This window comes from Ammospiza nelsoni, chromosome Z, assembly GCF_027579445.1.
Source record: "Ammospiza nelsoni isolate bAmmNel1 chromosome Z, bAmmNel1.pri, whole genome shotgun sequence".
Taxonomy (NCBI): Eukaryota; Metazoa; Chordata; class Aves; order Passeriformes; family Passerellidae; genus Ammospiza; species Ammospiza nelsoni.
The window spans coordinates 61,580,704-61,602,184 of NC_080669.1; the positions used below are offsets into that span (position 1 = coordinate 61,580,704).

The window sequence follows — 21,481 nt, forward strand, 5'->3', positions numbered from 1 at the left end:
GCAGCAGGATGATGGAGGTGACTATTTCCCTCTACTCTGCCCCTGTGAGATTCCATCTTGAAAACTGCACCCAGGTCTGGGGTCTTCAAGACAAGAAAGAGATGGAACAATCCCAGAGGAAAACCACTGAACTGATCATAGTGCTGGAGCACCACTCCTATGACAACAGGCTGAGGGAGGAGTTGTTCAGCCTGGAGAAGGAAAGGAAGATCTCCAGGAAGATCTCACTGAAGCCCTTAAGTACTTAAAGGAAGCTCATAAGAAAGATGGAGGCTGACTCTTCAGGCTGGCAGACAGTGATATAAGAGGAACCAGTCTTATTCTAAAAGAGGAGAGGTTCCAGCACCTGAGCAGAGTCTTACCCTGTTGGAAACACAGCTCTGGCACAAGCTGTGGGAGAGGAGACGTCCCCACTATTGACAGTGACCACCCAACACCACCTTAATCCTCTCTGCTCCATTGCAGGGTGACAGCAGCAGTCCTCTCATGTGCAGAGACAACAGGCTGACTACTTCTGGCTCACTGGAGCAACCAGCTGGGGAACAGGCTGTGTGAGAGAAAAATGCCCCAGAGTCTGTACTACCTCTCAGCACTTCTACCGTGTAGCTCAGGTGTAAGGACTTATCCAACATCACAGGCATCAAATCATTTAACGATCACCTCAAATCCCTTCTCAGAAAGCAAGGACAATATCAACACCATCAGGCATGCTTAGCTCCTGTCTTTTTTTAAGTCTAAAAGCTGCTAGAATTCCTTACTGAGGTGCAGGAGCTTCTTCAGGTCTGAAGGGAAAAAACAGCATAAGCAGCAGAATGAACAGGGTCCAGTGCAGGCTGCAGTAGATCATGACCATCTCCTTTCTGAGGCAATATGTGCTGATCCCAAGGCAGCCTCAGTACCAATGGCCTGCATGTAAATGCTGTATCCTGTACATGTAAATGCTGAAGTTGACTTAGCTGTGCAAATAAACATGCCTGTTTTCAGTCCCATTCAGTCTCCTGCACAAGAGAAGGACTTCCACAACTGGCACCCAAAAAATAAGAGTGCAAGAGTGGCTTAGCCCTTCTGGCAAGCTTTGCCTTGAAGCAAGGAAAGTGGTAATTCTGCACAATTTATTCTTCTGATGAATCTTAACATATCACACTTAATGACAGGTCGTCTCTTCAAGGTAGCTTGAATAATCAGCATTATTTTCATAAAAGGTGAAGGCACTCTGAACTCTCAGATAACACAGGCCAGATGGAACTGCATAAACTAGAGCAAGTTACTTAAAGTACACAAACCATGTTAAAAATGAATGTTAACATTATCTCTGGCATACAAATGCATACCTGATTTATTTTTTGAAGTTGCCTTAACAGTAAATTTTACCTACTGGTTTAAAAAATAAAACAACAAAAATCAACATTATCCTATTTCAGCTTACACAACATCACCTTAGTGTGTTAAATATTTCTGCCTCCTTCTGTACCAACTTCCTGATTCCGTTGTACCTTCTCCCTGAGAAGCTGACCAGACTGCCTCTCATCATTAGGCCCTTTTCTAATTGCTCTCATGGCTTTTCTCTGCAACCTTGCATTGAGTTAAAGCGGCAAGATTTTGTAAATGGTGCATCCTGCGGTAGTGGAAGGTGTTGAAAGGGGTTGGAACTAGGCAATCTTGGAAGTCCCTTCCAACCCAAACCATCCTATGGCTCGGTTCGCCCTTCCCCTGCCCTCCTGCAGAGGCCACCGTGCCCTGAGCACAGAACCAGCCACCCTGTGCCATCTGCCCTGGGGCACAGCGGGCCCATCAGCAGCTGCACTGGAGGTGATGAGCCCTCTCACCTTGAAGGTGACGCTGGAGGTGACACAGTGCTGGCAGCGATGGAGCTGCTGTGTCTCTGTCATGTTGGCCCCGTGTAGGCCTGTGCTCAGCACACAGGATTATTTTCTCCCACTCAACGAAACAGAGGTTTAGACACCAGAAAGCAGACTTCAGTCACCTTGAGCTGAAGGGGAAGAGTACCACTCTTATGACTAGACTCATCATCTCAACTAATACTAGCAGACACTAATCACTAACACTACTACAGGATATGGTATTAAGTAACTAACAGGATAGCTTGCACCAAAAAGACTCCAAGCCTCCTAATCTTTTGCAATCATTATCCTGATCCTTCCTGTCTCTTCATCATTTTGTACTTTTTTAAACTCCTTCTAGGTCACGACAAGCATAAAAGCTTTGTAAAATAATGTTTTGTACCAGTGTAAATGAGAACCATCTCATAGTGCCTTGTAAATATTAAAACGCAGTGGAAAAAGAGAATGCTGACAATCAAGTATATTTGTAGAATGGGAATCAAGAAAAACATCTCTCCCCTCAGAAATAACTATTTAATTATCATTTCACAGAGCTACTGCCCCACGGGCCAAAAAGAATGTGAGGCTAAACCTCAAAGAAAAAAAGTCACAAATATCTCCAACATGTCAAAACTAATCCACAAAGGCAAAAACTGTTTGCCCCTTCAGTAAACAGGTACTGTTTGTTTGCCTTTTTACTTGACCTACAAACTCTGCATATAGATGCACACAACTGAGAGAAGGAAGTCACAGAAAATATCAGCAAAGTAAGGTACTTATTTAAACTATATGAGGTCTCATCAGACCAAAAAAAATCCTTTTAATTATTAAGGGCATGTAAACACTTAAAAATAAGTTGTAAAGAAACCAATGTTCATTTCTGTTTGAGACAAGAGTAATTACAGTACATAACATTAATTTTTCTCAATTAGATAACATGTGCAGCAATTCCAAGAGCTTTTGCTGTTAATTTTCTACATGCAACTGTAAATTTATTTCTTCAACACAGCCAAGGAAATTACCAACAGCTACACAGTCACATATACTAAATCTATGTAAGGGTTAAGACTTTTCTTTGTTAAACAGTGTAATGAAAATCTAAGCATCAAGTGTAGAGAAGACGAATCCAAGTCCTCACAGACAGATTGTTATGCATTACTGACACTTAAAAAGAAAAAATATCATGCAACTGAACTTCTTGTCCAAACAAGTCCCCAGAAATGCAACGTGAAGCCCTTTCACTTGAAATCACCCCAGCTTGATACTCTGATCCCAGGTCTGAAGTACAATGGCAGGGCTACACAATTCAGTAAAACAGATGTAAAACTTACCATAGAAGTCACTGATCTGGCATCTTCTTCGTAATTCACTACAGGTGGTGGCTCTTTCCCATCATTCTCTTGAACCTTTTGTTCCAGTAGTTCTTTCTGGGCTGCAAATTTTGCCTCAGAGCATCTTAATTGCTGGACTGTTTGCTTAAGTTCTTCAAGCGCTTGCTTTTGGCTCAGCAAGAGTACAATACTGCAAAGAATAATAAAAATTTAACAATGTACATGAATCAAAATAGTCTATTCGCTTCATAAAATCTGGGGAGAAGAAAGCATGACAACTCCTCAACATAATCATTTATTCAAAGATGAAGCAACTCTAGAAAATTTTCAAAGCAACAAGATAATAAAAGCAAACACTCATTCTCTCTCTCTATCACAAAAAATAATGTTTAATAAATATAGGTAGAACTCCTGTTTTCATCCACTTTTGACTGAATTGATAAACTCTGGGGCTCCCCCTCCCTTGGAGAATAAGTAAATTTTAGATAATGATTTGAAGTGATGAGAAATTCACTCCAATCAGTGTAGTTGTTGCAGTAATAATTTGCAATATTAAACTCCCCTCACATCCAGTATGCATTCATATGGCATCACATAAGAGGTGTCTGTTTTTTCCTCTGCACTGTAAGTATTTCTGGACTGGGTTATAACTGTCTTATGAAGCTAAATAAACGTATCTTTATGAGGAGCTAAAAGCAACTTTTCATCTTCTGCTTATTTTTATAGTTCTTCTCTGAATACCACTTAAACTCGTGAATACTTGAGACAGTTGAGATTAAATCATATTGAAGGACACGCACGTAGAGTATCTGCAGGTACCCAGTTGACTCTATCGTCCCAAACAACTACCAAAACCAAAGACTGACAGAAGCTGCCTAAGAGACACTATCACTCACAGTATAATACAGATACCCTTATAAGCACTCAACCAGTGCCCAGTAATATGTGGTCTAGAGGAGATGCTGAGTTCTCACAGTCTACAAGAATAGATAAAGGAGGTGAATGGACCAGAACTATGAAGAATGAGGACCATATGAAGAAAAATCACAGTATTGTGTTACTCTGTATCTTCAGGATAACCCCTTGAAGACAAGCCCTCTGCAAGCCCTACCCTTGAAGAAAAAAATAAGGCAAAAGTAGTTCATGCAGGGATTGATCCTTCACAAAGTGATGCTCAGTCAAATGGGTACTCAAATGGGTTTCAAATAACAGGGGAACCATATGTCATAAAATCCTCTTTGGCAGGAAAAGATACAAATTATATTGATACAGGTGAATATTACATCAAGTCAGTAATAAGCAAAACTCCTCACTATCAGCAAAATCATTGTTCATCCAAAAACGGTAACTGTGAGGTATGCAAACACAATTCTCAAATCTGAAACTGAGATTTGGCATAGACTTGCACATATTTAAATGCATCAGAGAAGCAAATGAACAACTATTTTGAAGTCATCCTGAAGATAATGTGTTTTCATCTGGTCTCCCTTATGAGAGAAAAAGGACATCACCATGTGAAAACAACAAGTTTCAACCATCAGCAAGGCTTTACGTGAATAAACACTGGCTGGGGTAACATCCCCAAACACAGAATGGTCTCAACTAAACAGGACACAGCAATAACATGACATAATAATACCCTGAAAAGTCACTCATAAGATAGTCTCTTTCTGAACTGTGGCAATATGGATTACAATCTGATTTGGTTTCCCAAATCCAACTTTCAGTGCTTGCCACTCCAGTCATGCATGAGGAATTAGAATCTATAAAATAATTTGCTTGTGGCTTGCATGAGTGTAAACTGCAAAGTTCTTATTGCTAGTAATAGCTACAAGCAACTTCACAGAGTGACATCTTTTATGAAGGATCCCCGCAAATCACAGCTACATGTGAGAAAGTGGTAAAAAGGTGTACTAAACCAAAACCTTATTCAATATTCAATACGCTATCATGTTTTAAGGGCAGTTGGTATGCTTGACATATACATATATAAATAAAATACAATTAAACATTTTCTGTGTTGAAGGTGATATCATCATTTGAAGATGGAAAGGAATATTAGTGTGGGGACAATAGTACCAAGACATTGTCATAAGGTATGACCTTATGCAGTCATTATTAAACCCAATGCTACAGTTGGACAAGATATTTCTGGGGACAGTAAACATCCTGAAATGTCCTGATCAACTCTGCACTGCAGCTAAAAGGTGAAAAGGGAGTTTGCTGGAGGCAGGCATGATCAATGACAAATTAGAACAAGGATGACTTCAGGGAAGCCTTCACTGTACAGCTACACATCTAAGCCAGATTCCCTGCCTTTTAATAAGAGAAACAGGTACTGGTGCAATTTGAACTGAAATCATCTTCTCAATATCACAAACATCTGCTAAAGGATCAGTCACAGAAGCCTTCACACAGAAAGAAACACAGTGACGGTCTAAACTATTTTCAGGGAGTGATAACTCGTAATAAAATGATAGTGAGGGGAAAAAACCCAAACAGCACCCCATTAAACTCAGCTACTTCAAATATAGTTCATCCTTTAAGTAGCATACAGCGAAGAAGACAGGTCAAGAACCAAAAATTGGAAAACACACTGTGAGTGCATGTGAACTTCACCACAGAAAGGACACAAAATATCAAAATATCTATTTAAAACACTGACAACAGATACATAAAGTTTTAGATGGTAATTAAATGTTTCATGTGATGGAACAATGTGATACAATGTTTCGTGTGACAAGATTCCATCAACAAAGAGCATCAAGACTTTTACAGTAAATGAAGGATTACCTAAAGGACTTGCATTCCAATTCACTACTGGTACTGTAAACAAATATTTATTACCAAATTAGTAAGATTTAAGATTGATTGCTACAAGAATCAGAAAAATATCACTACAGACAAAAGGTTTCTTTATCTGTTGTACCGACAGCAGTTTAGAAGAGTATGTGAATATTTTTTCTAACCAAAGGTAGAAGAACTAAATACTTAAAGATGTTGTCCAGGAATGATTCTTTATAATAATGTTTTATTTATGGTGCACTAAAACACTCACTAATGTTTCACCTTTGGCATTTACTATGCAGTACTACAGGGTATGAGATTTACGTACTTTACATTTACACTTCTGTAAAGGAAATGCAAAGAAGAATGACCTTAACCTGACAAGCTGCAAACATATTACTGCATAAGAAAGTCTTGCACAAGGTTCTGAAAGCCTTTCACAGAATTATACCTCCACAAGGAATTCTGCCAAACAGAGAGGCAACTGAACTCACTCATCTTCTTTGAGCAAGCTGAATTGAATTAATGAAAGGTCCAGCTCTTGAGCCAAAAGCTCTTGCCAAACCATGGCAATTACATTAAACTTATGGAGCTGCACAGCTCTTCAGTGAGTTGGGGTCTGCAGTGGGCAAGGCTTATTTCAGAGACAAGAAATTAACTTACCGTTGTTTTTCACAGTAATTCCTAAACACAAAGGCAGAACAAGATTAGTGAAGATTATTTCTTACTTAAGTTTTAGGAATTGCATTATAGACATTTTTCCCCATCAAACTATTGTATTTTGAAATTTAAATTTCAACTTACTCAGATTTCTTTTCACATGTCTTAGATGACTCTTCTATTTTTTTCTCTAGTTCCAAAACAAGTTCCTCTTTGCTCAGAAGGGTTTGTTGCGTTTGCATAAGTTCTTCTATTACTGTTTTTAACCTGTAAACAGATTTCAGAAACCCAGCCTGTGAATGCATAAACTGTGTACATTGTAATCTTTTTCCTGAAGACGTAAAAGAGCATTATTTTTTAGATTATGTTACTCAGTGCTTAGTGATATTTCTTTTTTTGTGTGGCTGGACCTTCACGTTGCTAATCTGTATTGTTAGAGATTTTGTGTGAGCCTCTGTATACACACAAGGTTACAGAATGATCTCCTGTCTGCAGGTTCTCCTATCAAGAAAATATTTTTCCAGACTGTGTGATGAGTTCCATGAATTAATGCCTTCCTAATATATTGCTAATTTGTGAGATGCTTAAAGAAAGACAAAAGTGTTCTGACTGATAAAAAATGTGTTAAATAAATACACAGAATCAGTAGCTGGGTTGTATTTACTTCTAGAAATAGCAAAAGTACAAATAATCACCTTCTGTTGTAATACTGATTGTATCTTTCTTTACAATTATCCTTTTCAGGTTACAATCTCTGGTAATGGTTAATTAAAAATAAAGTACAAAACCACTCAATACTAACAGAGAAGGGGTATTACACTTTAAAACTATTACTAACAATTCATAATTATACTGGTAAATACTCCAATAACAAAAAAAAAGTTCCATGAACGTACAACACCGTTTGCATTCTAAACAATGCATGTAAATGGCTTACATAATGACAACTTCTAAAATGTGTATCAATCAAGATTGTTAAATCAGAACAATCTCTTAAAGATAAATAAGCATAAACATCTTGTTTCCTTTTTGTCATTTATCTATACATCTTTAACTATCTTAATTTATTTTCCCTATATTTTCAAGCCCAATTTCAATAAAATTACTGAAGTAAAAAGTGGAACACAAGCAAAATATATGTAGCAATTACCATTGCACTGATCTACTGCCCAAAACCATTCCAGACCAGGGAGTGGTACACCCAACTCTCTAAATATCTAGGAGGCATATTCCACACGTCCATATATGCCAAACTGAGTTACTTGATTCTAAACGCTGAATCAAGTCCTCGCTTCCCAATATATTTTATACAATGTTGATTATATATGATCTGTACCCAGTCGTGTACGTTACTCTAGGAGACTAGAACCACTAAAAAAAAGCCATAGAGTGAATGATGAAGATTTATTTCCCAAAAGATAAACCTTCCACATGTGTTTGAGATAAGATAAATACTTAAAACATTTCCCTCACGAACATCATCACAGCTCTGCTTTCCATATACATTTTATCAGTTTTAGGCTGTCAAAATCTCTATGCTGAACTTCTCTATATTTCCTTATACTGGGTCTCCAACTTATTACCAACTAACTTTTTTATTTTAATACTTTGCTAAAGAAAGTAATTTTAAAAAATTTAACTGCTTTTTAAACAGCTTTCTAAACAAAATTTTAATCAATATTTTATTTGCTTAACAACTGATTTACAGGAAGCACATGTTTTATCTAATGATCCAGCATCAACAGTAATGAAATTAAAACGAAACTGATAAGACTTCATCAGTAGAAGGAATGAGTATGCAGATACAACATCTTTATTATTTCACCGCTTCAAAAATACTAGATGTTATATTTTATATTGCAATATCAGATTGAAACATTAAGTTGATGTAGTTCTTCCTGAAACTTCTGAGATACTTCAGAAAGATTTTTATTTATCTTAGGGAAAAGAAAAAGAAGCTACCAGGTACACCAAAACTACTTGCCTCCTTGCACTTCACATCTATTCTTTGTTTAAACAATAACTTCCATTCAAACTGGCTACAGCTGACAACTCTGCATCTGTCTTGTATCATCTTGGCCCTTGTTTACCAAAGGAATTTTCTTGTGGTGTTGTATATGCCTTATGGATACAATCAGTTTACAGAAGGGTTACTATGACTTAACAGTTAATCACTGTAACACTTGAAAAATCACATCATGCCCGTGCCTAGAAAGCTTCCATTTCTATTCCTTTAGTTTTAAGCTCTGTTCTGCTGCAACTATCAATTAAAACAAATGCTTGATCTTAGAGAATTCATATTTCAGAAGAACTGGACATTACTATGCTCATTGATCAGCCTTTAGCTGAGGTTGCTTCCTCTCAGCTTTTAACGCGTCTCTTCAAAGCATAAACTCTTACCCTGCTACACTTTTCAGAATTTCTCAGTACTATTCAGTGACATCTATGAATACTAATCAGGAGACACCACAACTCATTCTTTAGAAAGGTTAGCTAGTCAACGCTGACTTTTAACTACCTCCCTTTGTCAAAATTTTATTCATAAATATAAGCTCACCTTAAAATGTAAAAACCAGTTTTCTCATCATGCTCCCTTAAAATACACATTGTTAAAATGATTAAACAGTTATGTAAGCAAAGCTGTCATTTTTTCATTGCATAGTCAATAAAACAGCTGATTCAACTAAATACTATTGATTATATATATAATGTATAATCAATAATTATATTGATTATAAATCAATATAATGTTCTTCGAATGTTTTAAATGTTTGTGTAATAAATCCGTCATGTGCATTTATTTTATTTGGTAGATACTGAAGGTAGTTTTCCTCTGCAGAAACATAAAGCAGCATTTTAAAGCTCCAAATCCACGATTTTAATGCTGAAGATAAAAAGTCAAATTTCTATTGTTTCGTCATGTAAAGCTGACTTTTTAAAAGTCATCAACTATGGATAAATGATGTAGTACACTTCTCTTGCTTGCAAATTTCTCATCATACACCGCTGACAGAAATACAGGTTTTTTGGCTGCAGTGGCTTTAAGGCAAGATATCTAAAACACAGTTAACAAGAGCTATGAGTAAAGACCAAGTTACCAAGAACTATAAAAAAAATGAAGTGTTCTGACCTGCATTAAAAAGCAAAAGGACAAACAGGATAATAATAAACAGTTTTTACAGTACCGTGGGACAGTGGAGCTTCATATATAATCTGCACTCCCTACTATATTCATAATAACCCAAATAAAAAGACAGTTTGAAAAGTGACAAAGAATGCTGATCATATAATGTTACTTGAGGTAGGGGGAAGGCTGAATGTGAAAAATAAAAAAGGATTATTCTGGACCTTATGACACTCCATACCGAGGCTGTCATTTCAATACATATGGAAATAGGCAAATATGTAGTGAGGAAAAAATAATCCAAAGCTTTATTTATGTAGAGAATGGAGCATGGATCTAAAATGACCACTACCACTCAGAAATGAAATCTTGGAGATACAGTTGGTGATTCCCTGAAAACACTTGCTTGATGACCTGCTCAGGTCAGAAAATCAAACCGAATGCTTCTCTAGGATTTGTTAAAACCAAAGCAGAGCAAGAACACAGAAAACCTTGGAAGGCCTCCCTCTAAACTCTCTATCTGGATTACCTGTGAAATTCTAGTCATTCATCTCAAAACTAATATAGAACCTTGAAAATATTCAAATGAAGACAACCAGACGGATAAAGGATGAGTAAGCTTTGTGAAAGGCCAGATTAAAGCTAAAAGATCACTCTGAAAAAGAGATCACAGAACAGAAGTTGAACAGAAATTTACATTATCATAGGCAGAAAGGAACAGATTGTTTGTCTTCTCTTCCAAAACAACAGATTAAGAACCATAAAATGGAAAAAGATAAGAGCAGGTTCACAAAATAGAAAGTTAATTTCTGGAATTCCTTGACCAAAAATTTTATGGACAACAGACACTTTTACACACTGAACCTGACTGAAAAAGATCACAGAAGTACTCCCAAGGATATTATAAACTACCTCCACAGCCATTAAAGACATTTATCTCAAAATATTTCAGAGGTTAAAATTATGGGAGGCTGAGGAATTAGCATTATATGATCATCCTGGCTTTGTTCTCTCAACACTTTTTCCCAGTTATCTAACATGGGAATGAAGAAAGTTGAGTGTCTCTCTTTGGTCTGACCTACCAGGGCTTAACTGTCTTTCTCAGAACTCTAAATATATACCAGAAAGTGAACAACTTAATGACAGCAACACGAAAAAGGGCTACCTGATTTGTGTTCCAGAAATAATGCTACACCATAAAATTTCTCCAATTGCAGAACCATTTCAAGTGGATGAATGGTTTGCAAGAGAATACTATGTAAATTGTACTGAATATATATATATATATGTAGGTAAATATCCTGACATACATTTATAACAAAATTATATACTTCATCAGAAATCTTAATTAGAAAAGCAAGATTTCATCTCTTTTATTTAGATATGCTGCTGTCATATTTCTAAACAGTTGGATACAAAAGACAAGCCAAAGGCAGAATTTTAGAAAAAATTTAATATTCCATTTAAAAAGGAGGCTTAGTATCTATATATTTCTTGCTGCTGTGCTTAAGTACATCAAGATGTACATCATCTCAGAGTTTAGGCAGGAATAATCTCAATACAATAATGATGCAGAATATATTAAAAAGAGAAGCATGTTTAAAGGAATTGGGGGGGTTTAATTATCATGGGATCTTTTCATAAGATAAAGCTTCTTCATGATTAAGAAGGCAGATACTTCATATTAAAAAATATTTCAGTACTTACCAAGGGAATAGATTTACAGAAAGTAATCAAATTATACAGAAAAAAAAGAGAGGATTATTAACAGCCTTAAAAAGGAATTAATAAAATCCCGAGTTTCTGTCATGTTGAGAAAACACGGGGCTGGAGAGTAACCTGCAGAAGACACTGCTATATGTTTACATTTGAAAATATTTCACACTAATTTTGGTTTTCAGAAAAGCCTACAAAAAATAATGATCATAGTTTGATTAAGGAAGTGAAATTAAAGAAAAGAAAACTAAATGTAAAAATTCGCACAATATGTCATTGATGTCTTATTTGCATCAGTTTTACTTTATAAGGGGAAAATATTTCAAATAAGTTTCACATGAACTGAAATACAGTAGACACAGCAAAAACATCAACCAATGAAATTCTAAATTTCCCATTTTTAATGCACGATTAACAGTTACAATCCCACAGATGACCACGCGGGACCATTTTATGTCAAAAGTTGAGGCCAATAATATACAAATATAATACTCTCAGCAGTCGATTCATTCCCCATAACAAATGATTAAAGGCGAAATTGGTAAAAGTAATGAAACTATTTAACTAGGAAATATATTAAGAAAACACAGAGAGGTAGTTCATCACCCCATATAGCTAAAAACTGTGAAACATTATACAACTGCTACATCTGTGTTACTAAGTTAATGTACTCTAAATCTCCCTTAGAAAACAAAAGCAAACACTTGAAAAACAAGATAAATTTATTCATGAAAATTTTCTACACGGTGATTTAAATCACTGATCACATAACTCTACTCAGTGATTTCATCAAAATATTTTGCTGCTTCTTCTAGGGTAGTGAATGTGGAAACACTTTTGGGAAAATGAACCAGCACCTTCCCAAAGAGGAATCATCATAGATTTGGGGCATTTTATTAACTGGCACAAAGAATTGCATACTTTGAAAATAAGGACAAGTTTTTGAGGAGACTAAGGAGAAGGATTTTGTGCAAAGAACAGTACAACCAGAATGGGAAAGAGTCTGTACCCTGAAAATACTACACATAGAAATTGGCCCTTAAAAATGGAGACACAGCCATGCAAGGATCTAAGTGAGCATAGATATAACACAGAATAGCATTTCCAAAGGATGAAAGATTTGTAGAGACTTACATGACTTGCAAACTTTCTGCTGTTAAATTATTCCACATGATCTCATTAGCTTGAAGGTTTTCATTTTCTTCTAGTAAAGATGTATCAAACTCTATTTCTTGTTCGACAACTTCTGATGACCTAATTTAGTAAATAATTGTTATCATTTAAAAATCAACATGTATCTTTGAGTGGATCATAGAGCAGATCATTAGGTTTTGAAGTATTTCATTAACTAGATTATAGCTAAAATTATTTATGACATATAAGGATAGATAGCAATTGGATACATATTCTTTTTCCTGTAAAAAAACCATAATTCTAAAGTCTCATGAGATAAAACACACTACAGTTCTTTGAATAAAGTTCACAGCAAAATCAAGACTCTCAAAGACTATCAATGTGAACAGGTGCCTGTTATCTGCTTCCTCCACAAACCTGCACATGATGACCATGAATTAACAGATAACCATAACAAGAAGAAAACAAAAGAAATCTTAGAGCTATTTTTTCATACAGTAAAACAGAGTAATAGTTCAGTAAATGGGAAATACACTTTTTAATACACGCAGAGCATGTGTTATCTGCATGCTCTGAAGTCTCAACCTGCAATAACTGCAGAGTTGACTTTAAACTAGAACAAGTTTAAACTTTAGCCCAGAATGCAAATTGCATCAAAATAAACAGCAAACTGGCTCACATTGAGTCTAGACTGCAATGTGTAGTCTGCTGTCAGTATCAAAGTCCTGGCTATTCTCATGTAACTGGAAATTTGTTTTTCTAGAACCAGCCAAACAGACTGTTCAGCCAGCTTTCTGTATCTGCAAAGTAAAACAATTTTCAAATGAGGATGAAGTTTTACAAGAAACAAGGTAAAAGGAATCAAACAGAAACAAATTCCTCTGAGCACTTAAACAGTTGGAGTTTAATGCAGTGTTTTCTCAAGAAGAAATATGAGATTAAAATGCTCACCTGTGAGTATCTATGAAGTCATTATACTCAGAGTTAGGGTCTATCTGTTCCACGGAGGTCTGGATCTCTTTATGTACATTCACAATCTCTTCTGTTACAAGACTGGTGATTTCGCTATACTCATCCAAGATCCCTTTTCTAGAAAGGAAAAAAAAGTCTAGTGTATAATATGGCACTGAAGGCACCGATGGCATTGAAGATGCTTCAAATTTTCTATTTGTTGTTTTGACAAAGTCTTGTTCCAGCTGGCTTAAAAGGGAAAAGTATGACAATATATTATTCAAAGAAACAAACAATCTATCATCTGAGGACTTTCTTCTACAGGCTTAGGCTGGCTCTTAAGACCATGCTCCTTCTGTTGATCTCAGTGCACCAACACACAGCATAGCTAAACTAAAAACTGGAGCGATTACAAGGAAAGGGAATGTATATAGTTCAGAAAGGATGCTCTTCTTCACAGAGGACTTGCCACACTTGTTATAACCTACACTGAAAGTGAGAAACAACCTATCACATTAAAATTTCAAAGGTTTTCTAAACTTCAACAAACACAACAAAGGACTGAATCAGGAAAAAGGGCAGCGCTGGGAGCATCATCAACTGCCAGAGGCTCATCCTCAAAATGCCTGCTCCACCTTTTATACCCCTGGAGGTCCCATCAGCCAACCCTGGCCCCTCCTGAAGTCTGTCTGTCAACTCTTCTTCACCATCTACTGGTGGAGACTGCTTTCTTGTAACCTGACTGAGGTCATGTGTTGTCATGCAACAAGCTTTTCCATTCCCAAAGGCACTATGCAAGGGGCACAAGTGCACACCCTCCCTCCACATGACCCTGACAACCAAGGCTGTCCAATGGCAACAATACAGGAAGGAAAAGGGGACTATGGGGAAAACAGAGGGTGACCAAACAAACTACTACAACATAACCATACATCAACAAAAACTTCTCCTAACATACACACAATATTAATCTCTTAATCGTGAGAGCCAATCATCACCTTACCCATTCATAACACTGAAGGTTTTCATGTTTCATGGCAAAATATATTCTGGCATAAGGCAAAATGATCAACAGAAATGTGTGCATTTCCTTTCAACACTGGCTTTCCATCTTGTTCTAACTTTTTTATGTATATTATTTGTCATTCAGACAAAAATAGGCATAAATCACAAGTAAGCATGCATTTACAAGAGGAGAGAAAATTAACCAAGAAGTTGCTGTGAGAAAGTACAAGCCACCCAACCTTGTCTTCATCTGCTTTCAAGAGTGGGAAAAACCAAGTGGAAAAGGAATGGCAAAGGAAGAGGTGGTATTGTGACACTACTCTTATTTAATAACATCCAGTGACACACACTCAGAACACCCTCCTATTCTCCTTAACTTTCAGTTTTCCTTCATCATGTACCTTCATAATTATTTCCTATTTCATTTTTATCTCTGATAAACTTGTTAGCTTGCCAGGACCTGAAGCATGGTGGCCACTCAAAAAACACTGATGAATTTTGGCTAGTCAAATATGCAGAGGAAAAAGTGTAAATGCATTTTTTCTGGATAAGATCTCAAGTTGTGTTTGCTCTGTAAAAAGAGAATGGTGTGAGAGGATTTTTTCAGTGCACTAATTCTGAGCAGAAAGCAGGCAAGAGAAGGCATTAAATCTTGTCTTTTTCTGAGAATATGTGTGAAAAAGTTCCAGAAAATACTTCAAGGAGTGTAATGAACAGATAGATAAACATCAACAATAGCAGTGCCATATCTTATAGAATCTATATCAATTACAATAACAAAAAAGAGGAAAAATATCATCAGCAATATTAATCTATACTTTTTCAGGTCTAAAAAACTAATTCACCTGCAAAATTAGGGTTATTGAGGAAGATTTGCTTCACAGAGGTTGTAACACTAAGCTCTACACCTGAAATCAGCATCTCTATACGAGCACCAAAAAAAAGGTAATATAATAGAATCATTTTCCAATGCATTCAGAACTCACAAAAAAGTCTATGTAGTGAAAAAAGTATTTTCTACAGGTTATTACTCCAGGAAGAGTAAAGATAAGTTCAATAAGCTCTTGTTCCATCATAAATTTCCTCAGTTAATTATTACAGCTCGTGATTCTAAAACAATAACATGAATTAGAGCACACATATTTAACTGTAGCCTTTTGCTGTGATCTTACATATAAAATTAAAATGACCATACAGGGAGTACTACAAAGCTTTACTTCAATACCAGCCCCTGAAACAAAAAAATTAAAAATTAAATTGTTACTGCACAGGGAAGCTAATGATGCCTGCACCATATAAAGTGTGGAGTCCCCAACTCTCCCTCTGTTCCTGTGCACTGAAATAAAGATGAATTCTGAATTCAGAACAGGGAAGACAATGAACTAAAAAAGAACATTTCACATCTAAATTAAGAACTTACTAAAAAAAGCTAACCACCCCTTTTTTAAGCTAAGACAAGGAGGCAGCATGGTGGCTACAAACCAGAAAGGAGGGCTGAAAGTCCTCACTATCTGTTGTCAGACATCACCACTTTGCATGTACTCTGTAATGAAGTAAGAATGATCTTTTAGGAAAGAGGTCACAGTATTTCTAAGGGGAGACTCCTTACAGAGAGATCAAGTTTACATAATTCTGTTAATCCTCCCACCCATACCATTAACTATGCATCCAATTGTGGCGCCTCCACAATCACTTTCAAGACAGTTGGGCAGTTTAAACCAAACTCGTTGCTGGTGGAATTTCATAATAATGACTACCAGAGAGGCAACAAACTTGCTATAGTCTATAAACTGAAGGAAAAGTCATGAGCTCAAACATAAACACCGCAGTCAATCTGTAAGAATTTATAAAAAGATGGTGTCTTGTTGATAGGCTTAAGTGAGCACTCACAACTACTGTATGTATCAATTGGACAGACTTTTTTCAACTGTTATCCCCTGATATTTAAGTAATTAATCAGAGTTTCTTATTTTCACTTATTCTCAAAAATTAATTAGAATACTACACATAGAAATTTTACAAGTTAGAAATATTTAAGAATACATCTTACAGGGCTTTAATCATTTCTTCTTGCATCTTCTGTAGTGAATCAAGTAACAGAGGAAGTGTAGTATCATAATATTGGTGCTGATGTAATTGTGCTCCTTTCAGCGCCAACACATACTGGTTATGCAACATATGGAGTTTCATAGTGGCTTTTTCACACCGATCTTTGGCTTTCTCTGTCTCCTTTCCTGAGAGAAAACAAAACAAAAATGGTGATTTAAAAAGTATACAGGCCTACAGATGACACATCTGGTAAATTTATGTCAGGTTTTCCTCTTTATCTGCAGTAATTTCCAAGGTACTTCTATGAGGAAGGTAAAATCCAACCACTGCCAGATAATTAGTATGATCAAATGTCTAGGTTTTCTAGTTAATAAACTTCATAAGAAAAAAGGTTATTTTCTTTGAGCAGAAATGTAAGAATTTCTAATCTAAAAGTATATAAAAACCACAAGTATAAAAATAATACAATATCAACAACAAAGAAATCTCGGATTTCTATCTCAAAGCTTTTCTTTTATTTGCAAAATCATATTTTTAGAAGAGAAAGCGATGTCCTCCTATACTAGATGCACTAAAATTATTTTTTTGTATTCAAGCATTCCTATTGCTACCTATAATCCAGATAAAGCAATGATGCAGTCAGTCCACACGAGCAGCTGAACCCTCACACTGTTACTCCTGCTCAAAATGCCCAGCTTCTCTCCTACACCCTAACATTCCCCTATCCTGATCAAGATTGGCTCTACAGCCCCAGCTTTGTACCACTGAGACTGGAATTCCTCAAGTTCAAGCTGACAGGACCAGCTGAGAGTTGAATTGCAGAGCTACAAGGTATTTCATGAGGTCACCTATTCCATTCTTTACCACAGTAACTGCACAGCTACGTGAAGTATGTTATCAACACTTTTTCCACCACAAATCCAAAATACAGCCCTGCAACAGCTGAAGAAAATAACCATAACCACAACACACACATAAGCTTTTAATGACATCCTTGCTGTCTTCTTGATATTTACCAAGTATCTCATTACTTTTTCAGGAACTAAGACCATTTTAAATTATTCTCATATCTGCAAATATCAAGCATAGAGTCACAAGTACCTGCACAGATAAATATATACTACCTCAAGCAATCTCATTCAGACTACTGCATTTCTTAGAAACTTAAAATAATTTATGTAAGTAAAAACACGTCTACTACCCATCACAAAACAGCTGAGAAAAAAGAAAATGTAAGCATTCATAGCTAAGTGGCAAAACAGCTACTTGAAAGCAGACCTTGAAGAGCTGTGTCATATAAGGAATACACAAGGGACTGTGAACTCAAATAAATCAAAACAGAGCAACATTAAAGGCACACTAAAAAGAAGTTGAGGGAAAACCAGTAACAAATCCTCTTTCATATACATTGGAGTCAGCAACCTTGTCAGAAAAAGTAAACAACAGTCACCATATAAAAGGAGCTGGTACAAGAAAAGATTTTGTTTTTGCTTCTGTGATCACTACCTCAGACCTTCAGAGATTTCCAGGATGAAATATTACTTCGTGAACGAGTCAAAGAATCTCTTTTTTCTAAGCTGTCAGAAAAAGAGGCTGTTGCGAATAAATGAAATGAGAACAAATTACGAGGACTGGATGGTGCTTAGCTTGGAAACTTCAAAGGTACTTGAGAAAGTTTATCTAAAATATTATGATTAGATTATACAGGAGGAAGTAGGAACTCAATGGAGTGTCCCAGGAACATCAGCTGGACTCTGATAGATGAGGTGATGAAGACAATGATGATGATGCTGTCTGAAAGTAGCAATCAGGGAAACCAGATGTGAAGAACTGGAATAAAAGCTGTCATAGTTTGACACTGGCCAAATGCCAAGCACCTATCAAAGCTGCTCCCCCAACCTCCCCTGCCACAGCTGGACAGAGGGAAAATAATTTAATGAATAACAGAGATAGGCAGAGAGAAAATAAGTTAAGGAAGGGTTCTTGAGTTAAGGAAGGGGAGAAAACACTCCAAGGGCAAAACAGGTTCAACTTAAAGGTACAAGGTGAATTTATTACTAACAAAATCAGGGGAGGATAATGAAAGTCAAATAAGCCCTTAAAGACACCTCTCTTCCCCCACCCCCTCCCTCCTTCCCTCCAACAGTGGAGGGTGACAGGGCGTGGCGGTTTTGGTCAGTCCATCACCTGAGGGGTTCTTCCACTGCTCCAGGAGAGGAGTCCTTCCCCTGTGAGGCCATGGCGTCCCTCCCATAGGAGACAGCTCTCCATGAACTCCTCCAGTGTGGGTCCACTCTCACAAACAACAGCCATACTGCACCTGCTGCAGCATGAACTCCCACCATGGGCAGACACTCCTCCCAAAACTGCTGTGGCAGGGATCACTCCAGGGGGTGCACTCCTCCAAGGACAGGCTGCTCCAGCCTGGAAGCAAGGGCCCTCTCTCCACTGGGTCTCTCACTGGGTCACAGCCTCCTCCAGGCATCCACCCGCCCCAGCATGGGCAGCTCTCCCATGGGCTGCAGGTGGATCTCTGAACTCCCTGTGCACCCATGGGCTGCAGGGGCACAGCTGCTTCACCATGGTCTTCACCACAGCCTGCAAAGGAATCTCAGCTCCGGTGCCTGGAGCAGCTCCACCTCCTCCATCTCCATTGACCTTGGTGTCTCCATATTGTTTTCCCTCCTCCTCTTCTCTGGATAGGAAAAAACTGTGTCCCCTTTGTTTTGATTTTCTTCTTAAATATGTCATCACAGAGTTGTTACCAACCTCTCTAATTGGCCCAGCTTTGGCCAGCAGCATGTCCATCTTCAGAGCTGTCAGGGATTGGTTCTGCCGGACATGGTAGAAGCTTCTGGCAGCTTCTCACAGGAGCCACCTCTCTAGCCCCCCACTACCAAAACCAGGCCATGCAAAACCAACACAAAAATCTTGAGAGGTACTGATTAAAACAACAGTAAATTATAGAGTGAATATTTAGAGAGGTGCACATGGGTAAAGAAGTTTAGTAATTTAAATGCACACAGAATGAGGTCTTGGGGTCAGTACTTCTGTCAGCAAGCTTGACAGAAATATGAACTCAGTGTTCAGCAGTTGCTGAACACAATGCTATTTAGCAAAGGAGTAGACTGGGTTATTATGCTACTGATCAAATCCACTTAAAAGTGTGAAATCTGTTGACCTCAAGAAGAATATATCTGATGTGCAAAAGGTTTAGAAAAGGGCATTACCATCAAAAAGGTGGGAAACAAGACAAACACAGGAAGAGTTACTACAGTGAGGGGTCCTGAAGCACTAGGAGTCTGAGGAGAAACGTGTAAGGACACAGTTAACAGATCTGCACAACCACTTTCAATGTAAAAACCGTACATTTTATGAGATTATATGGAAAGAGTAAAAAGAAAAGACCTTCTTCAATAAGCACACAACTGACCTATGGTTTCTTCTGGTAAAAGTTATCATCAGCAAAAAAAAAAAAAGAAACTTACATGGTTTAATAGTGAAGGGACAAGTATATGTAAAATAAAAATAAAGGAAAAAAAAATCCTGAAGAGTTACTAAGAACTAGGACAGCACTTCTGACTCGGAACTCCCTAGGTAACAAATTACCAAGAAGCCAAAGCACGTTTCTATCAGTTTGTACTCTCCTATGGCTCTCTAGACACTTGCTACTTCACACCACTGTCAACTGCATTTCAAACACAGATTAATAAAAATCACTTTAAAAGGATATTATGTCTTTCATTTAATTGAAAACAATACAACTGCTGACCTAATTTTGTACATGGAAGGTACAGATTTCTTACATTACAATTTATCTGAATTACTGTGTGCAACAAAGACAAAGCACATCTCCAGAGCTGTCACCAGAGAAGAATTTTTCATGTAGGTATGAATGAAACAATCCACTTTAAAAATTTCTGTAGAACTGTTTTGGAGAGATAACATTCACAAGGCTATCTTAAACTTTAGCCAGACATAGCAGGTTTTGTCTGTGGCATATCATCTAAACTTATGTTTCATATGGAGACTAATTCCCCCCCCCCAAAAAAAAACCCACAGTACTTATCAGTATTTATTTCTAAATGAAATATAGACAATTTATAAGGGAAAAAATAATCCAACACATGAGAATAACATCCCAGAAGTTAAATATCCCCAAATACGCATGTCTGACATCAGCACAACAACGTAACAGGAGGGTAAAATCCTATTTTCCTATCTGCCTTAGGAACTAAATTCCTCCTGTATGTACATTATTCCTGACCAGAAAACCTCAACTAATTTCAGAGTATCATACAGAAGTATCATACATACTTTTTTCAAATACAGTAGGTTACAGAGTCAACCTGGTCATCTTCAGAGTAAAACATAAACACCATAAGGTCTTTCTGGAGAAGGAAAGGTATGTGGAGTATCGGGAAATACTGGAAGATGACTGAAGAGAGTTTGGAAGGGAAAGGAACAGGTCATGTACAGTAGAGGATGAAGACTGGATGAAAAAGGAGAGGACAAACTATTGGAAGCCAAGGCTGAAATGTTTTGCTTGCCAGCCCACACTGTTCAGGAAGCCAGAAGAGTCAGGCAAGGTGGTAGCAGAGGCAAATATGCTGCAGAATTTCTTGGGTTATTCTGTGTTTGCCTGTTCATACTCAAGCATCCCCTGGGTCAAATATTCTAAAATTATCTCCATATGTCATAGTTTAAGAGCTACAAGTTGTCTATGCATGTGTTTAAAAGACCTTCTTTATCAGTTTTCAGCTTATGAAATATTAGCACATCTGAAATCATACCATGTACCATCAGGCTTGTGACCTGTGAACTGCAGCAAACCATCTTCAACAGCTAAACTAAACTGAAAATTTACACTAAAATTATCAAAT

The 21,481-nt window shown here is 37.1% G+C and overlaps 1 protein-coding gene across 2 annotated transcripts in view; it reads right to left on the bottom strand.

Moving 5' to 3' along the window:
• The window catches only part of FER (FER tyrosine kinase), a 158,011-nt gene that overhangs the window by 100,843 nt on the left and 35,687 nt on the right, over nucleotides 1-21,481 (bottom strand). For both annotated transcript variants that reach the window (XM_059491724.1, XM_059491723.1), the window contains 5 exons: nucleotides 16,600-16,783; nucleotides 13,545-13,682; nucleotides 12,594-12,713; nucleotides 6,764-6,886; nucleotides 3,173-3,362 (listed from right to left, as the gene is read on the bottom strand). In XM_059491724.1, the coding sequence (XP_059347707.1) occupies nucleotides 3,173-3,362; nucleotides 6,764-6,886; nucleotides 12,594-12,713; nucleotides 13,545-13,682; nucleotides 16,600-16,783 (755 nt within the window). The remainder of the gene's footprint in view (nucleotides 1-3,172; nucleotides 3,363-6,763; nucleotides 6,887-12,593; nucleotides 12,714-13,544; nucleotides 13,683-16,599; nucleotides 16,784-21,481) is intronic.